At 46.0% G+C, this 14,072-nt stretch overlaps 1 protein-coding gene across 7 annotated transcripts in view; it reads left to right on the top strand.

Annotated features, from left to right (window-relative positions):
• Nucleotides 1-14,072, top strand: part of szt2 (SZT2 subunit of KICSTOR complex) — a 146,417-nt gene that overhangs the window by 43,781 nt on the left and 88,564 nt on the right. For 2 of the 7 annotated variants that reach the window (XM_061737405.1, XM_061737399.1), the window contains exons 25-33: nt 205-573; nt 4,088-4,337; nt 6,440-6,478; nt 8,437-8,561; nt 10,337-10,604; nt 12,035-12,203; nt 12,497-12,589; nt 12,722-12,800; nt 13,410-13,697. In XM_061737405.1, coding sequence (XP_061593389.1) covers nt 205-573; nt 4,088-4,337; nt 6,440-6,478; nt 8,437-8,561; nt 10,337-10,604; nt 12,035-12,203; nt 12,497-12,589; nt 12,722-12,800; nt 13,410-13,697 — 1,680 coding nt within the window. The remainder of the gene's footprint in view (nt 1-204; nt 574-4,087; nt 4,338-6,439; nt 6,479-8,436; nt 8,562-10,336; nt 10,605-12,034; nt 12,204-12,496; nt 12,590-12,721; nt 12,801-13,409; nt 13,698-14,072) is intronic. The other 5 variants (XM_061737403.1, XM_061737401.1, XM_061737402.1 and 2 more) reach the window with 3 other exon arrangements.

Here is a 14,072-nt window from a genome sequence, read left to right as displayed (position 1 = left end):
TGCTAGGATATGGAAGTTAGATTTGATTTTGTACATGTAAAAGACAACAATTAAAGAGAAGATAAGAAAACAAAAAATACAAAACAAAACAAAGAATTTCATACTTTAACATTTAATATCTTAATTTACATGTGCAAAAAGGAGTAGGCAGAGTATAACGGCAGAGCTGAAAGCAGTAACCATGAAACTGTGTGGGTTTTGCAGACGTGCTGATGTTGATGGCGTCATCAGTGGAGACGGAGCCTCTGGGAAACACCAGCATGAAGGAGGACAGCACTCTGACTCCCAGCATCTCCCTGTCAGACTCCACCGGCCTCAGCCCGGCCACCAAGCTGCCCTGGAGCTCCAGCGGAGGCCCGGAGAGGTCCGAGCTCGGCCCGGAGAGGTCCGAGCCCGGTCTCAGCCCGGAGAGGTCCGAGCCCGGCTTCAGCCCGGCCACGGAGCTGCGGCGGAGCTCCACCGGAGGCCCGGCCTCCACCAGCTCTCCGGTCCTCTCCCCCCTGCCGGAGGGCCACACGGGTCTCACGGGGCTGGACCGGGACTGCCTTGAGGGGAAACCCCCGTCCGCCTCAGGTGGGTCAGCAAAGGTGCAGTTCAGTCTTCTACGGAAGAGTGTTAGGGCCATGCAGGAGAAAAGAGGTTTTTTTTTATTGTGCGCTTGGAGAAAAAAGTTGAAATGTCAAGATTAATGTTGCTGTGTACATACATCTACTGATGCCTCTAGAGACATCTTCAGTGATGTTCCTGGAATCATCGGGTGTTTCGGGTCTTTCAACATCATACACCCTCCTCCAGGTGACCCAACTGGGGCTGATCAGACCCCGGCTTGTGTCCAGATGGCTAGCTGGCTAACATGACTCCATGGCCCTCTTCTTTTGAGCCACAGCCATCTTGAGGCTCTCTCTGCCGCATCGCTGGTGCTGCGGATGGCTCTCCTCTTCCTCTCTTCCACGATGCCTAAATTGCTAAAGGCTCTGGCCAAAGAACAGCCGCAAAACCTCTGCATCCTACCTCCACTGGAAGACACCTCGCTCTCCACCCTGCCTGCTGACAGTCACTGACCAGTCCCGCGTACTTGGAAAGTTTCCTCTCGAAGGCTTCTTCCAAGCGTTCTTCCCATGGAACTGTCAGCTCCAGCATCACTGTTTGCTTGGTGACTCTGACACGAGGACTATGTTTGGCCGCAGGGTGGTAACAGCAATGTGGCTGGGGAACTTCAGTTGTCGTTCCAGGTCCACCAGCAGCTGCCAGTCTCTTGCAGAGGTCAGGATGCCAGCAGATGATCTTCTGGCAGGGGTTGCCTGCTCCCCAGCTCTGACAAAGGCAATGGTTCTCTTGGAGGGCCGGAACTGCTTTGCCCACACAAGTCCAGCGCTGATGGCATCAGCAATGGTCTTAAGGACTTGGTCATGCCTCCAACGGTACCTTCCATCTCCAAGTGCCCTGGTGCAGCAGCTGAGGATGTGTTCTAGGGTTCCTAGCTTGTAACAGGGGGCATGCTGGTGTCTCTGCTAAGCCCCATGTGTGCAGGTTTGATGGGCTTGGGAGCATGTCATAGACTGCCTGGATGAGGAATTTGATGCGTTGGGGCTCGGCTCTCCAGAGCTCAGTCCAGGTCACCTTCCTCTCTATCGCATTCTCCCATCTTGTCCAGGCTCCCTGTTGTTTCATCCCCACTGCCTTGCAGGATCTTGTCTCCTCCTCTACTGCTCTCACCTCCTCCCGGACAAGGCACCGCCTCTCCTTCCCCTTGGTGTTGAATTGAGGAGTTGGAAAGGACCCTAGTCCAGCTCGGCCCCGCGTGACCACTCCCACCAGGTTTTTGTGACGTAGCCTGGCCTCTGCCTCTTGGACAGCATCCTCTGCTCTCCACTTCCTGCCAGTCCTCACATGGATCCCAGCATTGGCCACCTTTGGGTCACTTGAATCCCTGTACTGCACCACCTCTCTGGCTCTTGTCACCTTGAATTCCTCCTCCAAGGATCTAAAGGGCAGCTGCAGTTTGTTGTTGCGCCCATACAGAGCGATGCTGCTCAGGCTCTTCGGTAACCCAAGCCATCTTCGGAGGTGTTTGCTGACCTTCCTCTCCAGGGTCTCAACCGCTGAGATTGGGAAGGCGTAGACAAGGAGGGGCCACAGGATCCTGGGGAGAATGCCATGCTGGTAGATCCAGGCTTTGAACTTCCCAGGAAGGCCTGTCTTGTCCACAGTTTTCAGCCAGCCATCCAACTCAGTGCAAGTGGACTGAACTGATGTTTTGTCTCTCAGACAGCTGTCAAAAGCCTTGCCCAAGCTCTTGACTGGCTTCTCTGAGATGGTAGGGATGGCTTTGCCGGAGATGGTAAACTTAAATTTGTCCTCCACCCTCCACTCTCCTCCACTTCAGCACCATAGATCTAGATTTGGCTGGTTTAAAACTCATCCGGGCCCACTCCACTAGCTTCTCGAGACCCTTTAGAATCCAACGGCAACCTGGGACTGATTCAGTGGTGACTGTGAGGTCATCCATGAATGCCCTGATGGGTGGCTGCCGTTGTCCGGATCTCGATTGAGGCCCTCTGCACTCTGGCTCCGCAGACTTGATGAGCATGTTCATGGCTAGGGAGAACAGTGTCACAGAGATGGTACACCCTGTGACAATGCCAATCTCTACCTTGTGCCAAGATGATGTCGTTGCTCCATAGGAAACCCTCATCCTGAAGTTGTCGTAATAGTCAGTGATGAGGTCTCTACACCTGCTGGGGACATGATGTTTCGTCAGTGTGAGTTGGACCAGCTTGTGAGGAATGGAGCCGAAAGCATTTGCCAGGTCGAGCCATAACACTGACAGGTTGCCTTTGTTCTCTCTGGCCTCCCGGATTAGCTGTGTCACCACACCGGTATGCTCCATACAGCCTGGCATTCCTGGTATGCCACCCTTCTGCACTGATGTATCGATGTAAGTGTTCTTTACCAGGTAGGTGCTCAGGTGTCTTGAGATGGCGCTGAAGAAAACCTTCGCCTCGACACACAGCAGGGATATGGTTCGGAACTGGTCTAGCTGGGTGGAGTTTTCCTCCTTCGGGATCCACACCCCTTCAGCCACTCGCCATTGATGTGGGATCTTCCCCCTTCTCCAGAACACTCGCAGGAGTTTCCATAGACGCTGTAGGAGTTTGGGACAGTTCTTGTGCACTTTGTATGAAGTGCCACTTGGTCCGGGAGCAGAGCTAGCCCTTGCTTTGTGGACAACCTCTCTGACTTCCTTTAGCTGCAGCTCAGTCATGTCGAAACTGCACTTCCGGAACAGGGGGGGTTGAAATACAATTTCGAGAAAAAAGTCGACATACAATTTGGTGAATAAAGTGGAAATGTCTCCTCTGCCCCATCAAATCCAGTTAGGAGAGCGACTGACAGAGTTTAGACTGAATTTCTTTGTTACTGAAGCCGATTCTGCAGTACAGTTTCACCAGTTCATCTATAGGCCTACGAGGCATTTTGTGAAGACAGTCACATGTTTGTTATAGTCTCAGAAGGTTAACTTTATTCGCGAAATTTTGCCTTTTTTCTTAACATTTCGACTTTTTTCTCGAAATTGTACTTCAACATTAATATCAACATTTTGACTTTTTTCTCGACATTTTGACTTTTTTCTCGACATTTTGACTTTTTTCTCGACATTTCGACTTTTTTCTCGAAATTGTACTTCAACATTAATCTCAACATTTCGACTTTTTTCTCAACATTTCGACTTTTTTCTCAACATTTCGACTTTTTTCTCAACATTTTGACTTTTTTCTCGACATTTGACTTTTTTCTCAACATTTCGACTTTTTTCTCGACATTTTGACTATTCTCAATATTTCGACTTTTTTCTCGAAATTGTACTTCAACATTAATCTCGACATTTCGACTTTTTTCTCAACATTTCGACTTTTTTCTCGACATTCCGACTTTTTTCTCAAACTGCATAATGAAAAAAAAAATCTTCCTCCTCTAAAATATTATTTTGATTTGTCTCCTGCCTGGCCCTAATACTCTTCCGTAGTCTTCACATGAACACGCAGCAGAAACGGCTGAACAACATCAAGTATTGTGCCTTTTCCAGATGTGGGAGAGAAAGAGGGAGTCCAGTTTTCTGAACCCCAGAAGGAAGACTTGCACATGAGCTTCAGCCGGCAGGTTTCCCAGCAGAGCGGCGGCGAGGGCAGCCAGTTCCGGTGCCCCGTGTACGTGTACAACTGCTCCCTGGAGCAGCTGAAGGAGCAGCTGGTGCACCCCAGCTCCAGCTCCAGCTCCTGCTCCAGCTCCGGCTCCGGCTCCAGCTCCAGCCGCCAGCCCAGGGACATCTTCTTCAGGTGAGACTCCGGGACAGAGGGTGGTCAGAGCCGTCTGGGGGGTGAGGACACGTCTCTGTTGCTCTGCTAGGATCAGATCAGTCTGGAGGTGATGGTTCAGGTTGGTTTGGACCAGCATTCGTTGTAGCTGCAGCTGTAATGTGTAACAGTCATGAAAACACCAACGTCGTAGTCGAGAGAGAAAGTGAGAGAGAGGTGTCTGCAGCAAGCAATGCAGAAAATACACAAATATTGATGTTGTTGGGATCATCTAAAGACACGAGCCTCCAGTTTAGCTTCAGGTTGTTTTTTTTAACAATATTTTTTATTGAAGTTAAACATGCATATCAAAACGTATGCCAAATGTACAAACATTTTCCACATATGTATACATATATACAGGACTGTCAGAAAATTAGAATATTGTGATTTTCTGTAATGCAATTAAAAAAAACAAAAATGTCATACATTCTGGATTCATTACAAATCAACTGGAATATTGCAAGCCTTTTATTATTTCAATATTCCTTATCATGGCTTACAGCTTAAGAAAACTCAAATATGCTATCTCAAAATATTAGAATATTCTGGGAATCTTAATCTTAAGCTGTAAACCATAATCATCAATATTAAAATAATAAAACGCTTGCAATATTTCAGTTGATTTGTAATGAATCCAGAATGTATGACATTTTTGTTTTTTTTAATTGCATTACAGAAAATAAAGAACTTTATCACAATATTGTAATTTTCTGAGACAGTCCTGTATATCCCCTCAAACAATCACACATACACACAGACATCAAACTGATAAAATGTCGTAAATTAAAAGGCAGGATCAGCACATTCACATTGCCAGTGTAGGTTTTGTTATTAGTTAGTGCTATCCATTTCGTTGGTTAAGAAAGACATACATGAGTCCCAAATATCTATAAACTCTGTCTCTTTACCTTTGCCAATATAAGTCAACCTATCCAGTCCAAGAACCGTCATCAGCTCCTTCTTCCATCATTCAAGTGATGGGGGTTCAGCATTTTTCCAGTGCAATCAATCTTCTTGCATGGAGAAGTCCAGAATCAGTCATTTTCGATTGCTTTGTTGTGTTGATAGTATCTTTGGGGTATATTCCAAGTATGCAGACTTTTGGCATCAAAGGAATGTTAAACTTGGTCATCAGTGATAAACATTTGACGACCTCTTCCCAAAATAACAGAATCTTCGGGCATTCCCATGAGCAGTGCATCAAAGTTCCCTTTTCAGTCAGGCATTTAACACAAACATCTGGAATGTTAGGGCCATAATGGTAAAGTTTAACAGGGGTTAAGTAAACCCTCATTAACCATTTATACTGCAGCAATTTAAATCTTTTGTTAATTTAATTATTTTGGGCCTTTAAACACGCCAATCCCCAATCTCTCTCATTTATCTCATCTTGTATGTCTGTTCTCCTAGCATTTAATCTATCTGATGCTGATTCTATTGAATATTTTGCAAAAAGGTTATAGAATCTATTTGTGTGTTTCTTACCATCCAAATTATTAAGCACAGTTTTCTCAATAACTGATTGGTCATGATTGTCTTATATTTAGTTTAGCTTCAGGTTAATGCTGTGAGGCAGCTCTTATTCCTGACTGTTTTGTCCTTTAGATGGCTGTAAATACTACAATACCCATAATCCACAGCTGCTGTTGGTACACTAGTGTTATTGGCACCCTTTAGTTAGAGCTCCAACCGCTCAGATTTGATTCAGGGGTGAATTTGAGAACGTTTCACTAGGACTTTCTGGAGGAAACTGATAGAATAAGTGGTTTGTAGCTCAGAAATAAATCCAGTAATTCCACGACCAACAGACATGTGGCCTAGTTTTTTCTCAACATTTCGACTTTTTCCTCGTCATTTCAACTTTTTTCTCGACATTTTGCCTTTCGCCATTTGCCTCATTTCTAAGGCTTATACAAGACTTTTCATTTTTTGCGGCTCCTGGTCCAATATGGCTCTAAAACATTTTAGGTTGCTGACCCCTGACCTAAACCCTGGAAGTCAATAATCAGTGCTGAAGTCCTGTTTAGTTGTGCTTTAATACTTGTTACCTTGTGTCTCTGGTTCTTCACGGTTGACGGTAGAAGTCCCGATGCTGCATCCTGGGAGGAGGTGAAGCTGAGGTAGTTCAGCTCCATGCTGTCTCTGCTGCGTCCTGCTGGGCGGGGCTCTGCTTGGTTCTGCTGGCCTCCTGCTCTCATGCTGCTCCAGGCTTCACAGATACTGTCCCTCAGAGAGCAGGAGCTGGGACCTGCTCCTGCTTCCTCCCCCGGCCTTCGCTGCAGTTCTGTCCAAACCCCCAGACCGTGACACCAGTCCCACCTCTGCCTCCTAACCCTGGATCTGAATTGAATTGAATTGAAATTTTATTTCCAACATGAAACAGTAGTGAAAACAAAACAAAAGAATAATAATCAATAATAAATAAATGTAAATAAGAAAACAAAAAGACAAAAATATAAAAAAAAACATGCATCCATCATAATTAACATGCTGGAAAAGGAGTAAGAAGAAGTAAAAACTTACTAAATCCTACCCCCTAAACTCTATTTAATTATAATCAGAATGACATATCTATATATATCTATATATACATCTATATATAACACATACACACACATATATATTGTTTTTTTGTATAGAAATTAAATTAATTTGCCGGCAGAGTTAGTTGTGGGCGTGGTTTCACGCATCGGAGGCCAACCGTTGTAAATCGCATTTTCGTTTCGTTTCAGATTCTGCTCCTGTCGTGACGTCACCACAGGAGCATTGGTAGTGGTGTATGGCGTCATTCAGGCAGCCAATCAGCACAGAGCCTCATTATCATAGCCCCGCCCACTCAGAATCCTGCATAGATAATGAGGTTAGAGAATGGGAAGATAAAGACATGGCTCAGAGGCTGAATTTATAATTTATTTAGCTTTAGATTTAACAATCAAAAGCTTGTTTTTAAGACATTCAAGGCCTGTTTAAAATAGGGATTAGATCCATAATAGGTCTCCTTTAAATGTGGCGGGGTTGTCTTCTATTGCTATGCTGTTCTCCATTCTACTTGTAAATCCTACGCTACACACTCCACTGCAACAACGAGCATTGGAAAGATGGGAGAGGGGGGTGCGGCGCAGATTAGTCACCACTAGCTCAGAGCGCCCTCTTGTGTTAAAACAACATCACTACATTGAAAAAGAAATCAGCGTCTGCTTGTATTGACTGGATACATTTGTCCCAATATCGCGCTACAGTTTGTCACCTCCACGACACGTATCGTGACGTTTTTTTGCGAAATTTCGTGGTACGATATATTGTTACACCCCTACCCGTTAATATCATCATCTTCAACTGTCATTCACTTCTCCTTATTTCCAGTTATAACACTTTTATTGTATTTATTTCCATCCTCCCGATTGAGAAGAAGAAGTTAAGAATGAAATCAGCCATGACTTGGAGCATGTCCCCGGTAGATGAAGCTGTGCTGCAGTTGGCAGGCTGGAGGGATCTTGCTGGGAAAAAACACCTGTTTAACGTCTTTCTGTCTCTTTAGCGCAGCGGTCGGCAACCCAAAATATTGAAAGAGCCATATTGGACCAAAAACACAAAAAACTAATGTGTCTGGAGCCGCAAAAGAAGAAAAGTCTTGTATAAGCCTTAGAATGAAGGCAAATTGCGAAAGTCGAAATGTCAAGAAAAAAGTCAAAATGTTGAGATTAATGTTGAAGTACAATTTCGAGAAAAAAATCGAAATGTCAAAAAAAAAGTTGAAATGTTGAGATTAAAAAGGAAAGGAAAAGAAGAAAAAAAAGGAAAAAAAAGGTCAAACATTTTTGAAAAAGCTCCAGGAGCCACTAGGGCGGCGCTAGAGAGCCGTGGGTTGCCGACCCCCGGGCTGGAGGGATCTTGCTGGGAAAAACACCTGTTTCATGTCTTTCTGTCTCTTTAGCTGATCAATCATTTAGACTTCCGCTTGGGTGCTTGTGATGCAGGCCTCTTCCCTCTCCCCCCCACGAGGGACGCAGACACCAGCCGGAGCGTGTGTTTGTGTGTGCGTTGACCTGTCCTGTTGACCTGTCCTGTCCCCGTCCAGGTCCCTGTCCCAGGACCGCAGCTCATCCCCCTGGACCGACCTGCTGGCCCAGCCGCACAAGCACAAGGACCTGGCCAGCTACTGCAGCCTGCTGCAGGAGCACTACCACCAGAGCTACGTGAGAGGTGAGGCCTCCGCCCCCCCTCCGTCCACCCTCCGTCCCCCCTCCGTCCCCCCTCCGCCCCCCCTCCGCCCCCCCTCCGTCCACCCTCCGTCCCCCCTCCGCCCCTCCGTCCTCCCTCCGTCCTCCCTCCATCCTCCCTCCGTCCCCCTCAGCAGCAACACGCCGGGCTCACACACGTTACAGACCTGCGCACCACTGTTTTTTTCATCCCGCTGAATTTCTGACCATTATTACAGCAATCGCGAGTGTGTTCCCCTCCCGCCCCATCCGCAAAACTCTGAGAATTTATGCTGCACAATAATAGAGATGCATTGATTTTGTTTCTTCTCCCGTCCCACAAGAGAAATGTCCAGACAAATCTATCTGAAATAATGTTAACATGATCATTGTGGAGTTTGATGGATGATTGACAGTTCATAGGTCACCTGACCCAAAGTTAGATGCAAATCCATCATTGTCATCCACAAGCTATTTCTCCTTTCATACACGCATCTATTATGTGATTCCCTTTCCCATTTAGCTTTGATGTAAAGAGCGTTGCTATTAGTGGCTAAGGGATATAGCTGTGTACAGTTTGGAAATGGAGTTGGCTGGAGTCATTGTCATGGCTTTTTTCAGAATGTGGAAAAATTCCAATTCGACGTCTGAGAGATCTGTCAGTTTACATTCCAATCAACAACTTTTTAAATGCAAAACTGTCCAAACTCATTCACCAGCTCCCTACTCTAGCGCAGCCCTGTCGGCTGTCTTTTAGTACTTTTCCTTCTCTGACTCCAGCTTGATATTGATATCAATAGCTATATCCAAAGTTCAGATGTAGATCGGTTGGAGAGGACCTGATAGTTGGAAGCTTGTCTTGATTTCTTTTGGTTAGGTCTGGGTAGATGGAAGGACGTTTAGGCCACATTTCCACATAGCCGGGTATTTACAAAACGGATATTTCCCCCTCTACGTTTTGAAAAATACCATCATTTACACGAACCTGCATAAATACTGTTAAGGTGCTATGAGCAGCCAAACCTACAGGGGGCAGTGTAACGAGAAGATAAAGTCATGCTAGCCAATCAGAATCCTGGAAAAAAACATCAACAAATGACACGAGTAACTTCCAGTTACTTCCAAGATGAACGAGAGTCTTTCCTTTGGAGTGACATAGAAGTGGAGTTACTTTTAAGTGTGACTTTAGAATATAAAACAGGTAAAATACAAGAAAATATTGACGGTGGCCAAACTAATTGTAAACACAGGTCGCACACATGACGCTGCACTGCAAAAATTCAAAATCTTACCAGGAATATTTGTCTTATTTCTAGTTAAAATGTCTAATTTTTAGTCAAAAAAATCTCATTACCAGTCATCACCAGATAAATAACTTATTTGACAATTTTCACCTGTTTCAAGTAGATTTTCACTTTTTTCCAGTGATGATTCTTGTTTTAAGTGTAATGAGATTTTTTGACTAAAAATGAAACATTTTAACTAGAAATAAGACAAATATTCTTAAGATTTTGAGTTTTTGCAGTGTGGTGACGTTTCTGTCACATAATGTGACGTTCTGAAGCCTAAATATCCGTTTCCCTCCGTTTTCAGAACTGATCGTTTTTTTGGTGACTTTGAGCTTTATTTTCATATAAACGAACGTCCAAAACGCATGAAAACACCACCGTATTTTGGTACGTGTAAACGGGGCCTTAATGGCAGTGATATTTTGTCCCGTGGTTGTACGGCACAAATGCGCAGCTTCTTCTGAGCAGATCCTCACGTCCTGCCCCTCAGGTGTGTACCGCAGCCTGCAGCAGTCCTACAGCATCAGCTCTCAGGACGTCCTGCTGGCCATGGACTACTGCGAGGAATCGCTGCAGGAGATCGACATCACCTCCTTCCTGCAGACCCTCTGTGGACACATCAGGGTCTTCAGGGAGAGCGCCGCCGCCCCAGGACCCAGGGGAACCCCCAAACCGGGAAGAACCCCCTCCGCCTTCATCACGCGAGAGGCTGAGGACGAGCAGGCAGACGGCAAAGCAGCAGTCGTGTCCTCGTCCAGGTGAGAGAAACAGGGACTCATCACATATGAGTGGAGCATAGACAAATAACCAGCATTTAAAACTTTACACCAACTAAAAATGTTAAATACTGCTAATTGGGACATGTAAAGACTGACGAAGTGAATCATTTAAAGCATCCAGCAGAGGGCGCTGTTTTCCTTCCTAAAACCCTGCTTGTGCACATGTGTACATGCAACTGAGATTCAGCATGCAGCAAAGGCCCGCACGCCGGAACGGGTCACACATTTAGGGTTGCCAACTCCCTAAAAAATAAATAAGGGAGACCTCATAGATTGCCTTCACCCTTCCTGGCGTGGTGAATTTCTTTAGCCCCTTTTTTTGGGAGTGAAACCACAACCTGAATTGAATTAGATGCATATTTTTGAATGCCATGAACACATGGAAAACAAATTATTATCCAGCAATTCACTTTAATACAAAATAATAAAATAAGTATCTTTCTAAAACAGAAACATGTCCTGCTTAACTTAAAACTCTATAAATGAATATAAAACAATAGAAAGAAAGCAGAACATCCATTCTGTAATAGTGCACATTTTTAGTGCAATAACAAAAGTGCAAACAGAAAGTCTGTAGAAAACTTGTAAACATCTTTGTGCCTCAAAGGCCATGACTGTAGCTACAGTTGTAGTAAAACAGAACAAAATAACTTATGAACTCAACAGCTCAATGAATTTTCCATTTACTATTTTCTGACTCTCACAGTAAAACGGGACAAAGTTCGTCCCTTTTCAGCTCAATACGGGACATACTTTAGTTTATAAATACGGGGCGATTCTGTTTTTCAAGGGACGGTTGGCAATCCTACACACATTCCTAAACAACATTAAACACCAATAAAGATGCTGCTCCTACAGGTTTCCTGTAGACCTGCAGCAGGTTTCCTGTAGACCTGCAGCAGGTTTCCCGTAGACCTGCAGCAGGTTTCCCGTAGACCTGCAGCAGGTTTCCCGTAGACCTGCAGCAGGTTTCCCGTAGACCTACAGCAGGTTTCCTGTAGACCTGCAGCAGGTTTCCCGTAGACCTCCAGCAGGTTTCCTGTAGACCTGCAGCAGGTTTCCTGTAGACCTGCAGCAGGTTTCCTGTAGACCTGCAGCAGGTTTCCTGTAGACCTGCAGCAGGTTTCCTGTAGACCTACAGCAGGTTTCCTGTAGACCTGCAGCAGGTTTCCTGTAGACCTGCAGCAGGTTTCCTGTAGACCTACAGCAGGTTTCCTGTAGACCTGCAGCAGGTTTCCTGTAGACCTGCAGCAGGTTTCCTGTAGACCTGCAGCAGGTTTCCTGTAGACCTGCAGCAGGTTTCCTGTAGACCTGCAGCAGGTTTCCTGTAGACCTGCAACAGGTTTCCTGTAGACCTGCAGCAGGTTTCCTGTAGCTGACATGGCTGTGATGTGGGGGTGTCCCCACAGCAGCATGGACATGGAGGAGCCCGGGGAGGCTGAATCCAGGGGGGGGACGTCCGCTCCCACATCTCCCCCCGGCCGCCAGGAGGAGGCCAGGATCCTGCAGTTCCCCCTCAGCCTGCTGCAGACGCAGCCGCGCCGGGACACGTGTCCGGATCTGCACAGCGTTGTCCAGGTAGGTCCTCCGGTCCACGTGACATGGGGGGGGGGGGGGGTTTGCATAGATGTGAAATCTTTGTTCGCCAACAAGTAAAAAGTAACGTTAAAAGGAAGCTGAAGTAACACGCTGCTTCTAATGAAAGTACAGCTGAGTTGGTCAGTGACACCGGAGATAATTGAGTTTAGATTTGTGTTCGTCAAAGGCTCGGATGAATGAACACATTAAAAAATCTCATAACTGTTCTACAAAGAGTTTTTTTTTTACAGGTCAAATGATGTCACTTAAATGTCCCAAACTTAATTTGACAGGATAAATTTGTGGAGATCCTGTCTCAGTTCTTCAGGAGTGTTCCCTCCAACCCACACTACTTCTTCTACTGTCCATCAACATCCAGGAAGGAGGTGAGGCCTCTCTCCTCTCCTCTCCTCTCCTCTCCTCTCCTCTCCTCTCCTCTCCTCTCCTCTCCTCTCCTCTCCTCTCCTCTCTCTGCATGAGTGCTGCCTCCCGACCTACATGTAGGGTTTTGTTCCCAGGAGGACTCGGAGGATGGCGATGCAGAGAGGAGGCCCACTGAGGAGTCGGTGTCAGAGGCTGAGCCTGCAACTGAAGATGGTGAGCACCATTCTGGAAACCTGGCATCAAGTACTTAAATACCTGAAAGAATTTATAATATATAATATATATAATAGGCTACCATAGGTTACCATAGTATACCATAGTATACCATATGTTACCATAGGTTACCACTTTATTTTTTAATCTAACTGTTAATGTTTTTATTGTGTTCTGTATGATGTTCATTGCAATTCATTGTTGATTGTATTAGGAACGTTTTTATGTAAAGCACTTTGAGCTGCTGTGTGCACGAATTGTGCTATACAAATAAATCTGACTTGACTTGACTTGGATACCTTAGGTTACCATAGAATACCACAGGATACCATAGGTTACCATAAGATACCATAGGTTACCATAAGATACCATAGGTTACCATAAGATACCATAGTTACCATAAGATACCATAAGTTGCCATAGAATGCCTTAGGTTACCATAGGTTACCATAGGTTACCATAGCATGCCAAAAAGAGATAGTGGATGTTTCTGATGTGCTGAGCCGTACCAACCACCTGGCTCTTTTCCCTGGCCCAGTCCTGGTACTCTGGAGGACGTGAAAATGAGTGGCCTGTGGTAGTCTGGTAACTGTAGCTCTGCTCACTCAGAGAACGCATCCAGCTCCGTCCTGACGGAGAGCGACACCGACCTGGTGGTGGAGTACGAGGAGCAGCTTGGCTCCAGCTCCCACGGAGAGGCTGAGGACCGCTCGCTGTCAGACTCCAACACCGTCAACCAGGACCAGGACTCCTTCAGCATCCTGGACGGAGACTCCCTGCTGGAGCAGGAGGCGCCGCAGCTCGACATGCCCCCGCTGTTCGTGCACGTCACCTGCTCCGTGAACGTGAAGAGCAGCCACGGCTCCATGCCCATACGGACGCTGCCCACCTGCCTCGGTGAGTTGGGCTCTTTTCTTTCAGTATCCGGTATTTGGCCCGAATATAAGAACCCATTCGGGGTCTAGACATTATACGCATTCACAACGCTTAACTTGGGGAGCGGCAGCAGCTCAGGTGGTAGAGTGGGTCGTCCAAAGATTGGAAGGTTGGCGGTTCAAATCCCGCTCCATCCCAGGCCCTATTGTATCTGTAGGAGTTTTTGTTTTGTTTTTTCTCGTTTTTCTTCCGACAAAATGAGGGCCTTTTTTCCCCCTAAACGTGCCCCAAAAGTCACCAAATTTTGCACCAAGCTAGACCTGGCGTAAAATGTGATATTTCATGGTTTGCATGAATGGGCGTGGCCTAACGGCTCAACAGCGCCCCCTTGAAAAC

The sequence above is a fragment of the Cololabis saira genome, chromosome 13 (assembly GCF_033807715.1).
Source record: "Cololabis saira isolate AMF1-May2022 chromosome 13, fColSai1.1, whole genome shotgun sequence".
In the NCBI taxonomy this organism is placed as follows: Eukaryota; Metazoa; Chordata; class Actinopteri; order Beloniformes; family Belonidae; genus Cololabis; species Cololabis saira.
This window is presented reverse-complemented; position numbering and strand designations above follow the sequence as displayed.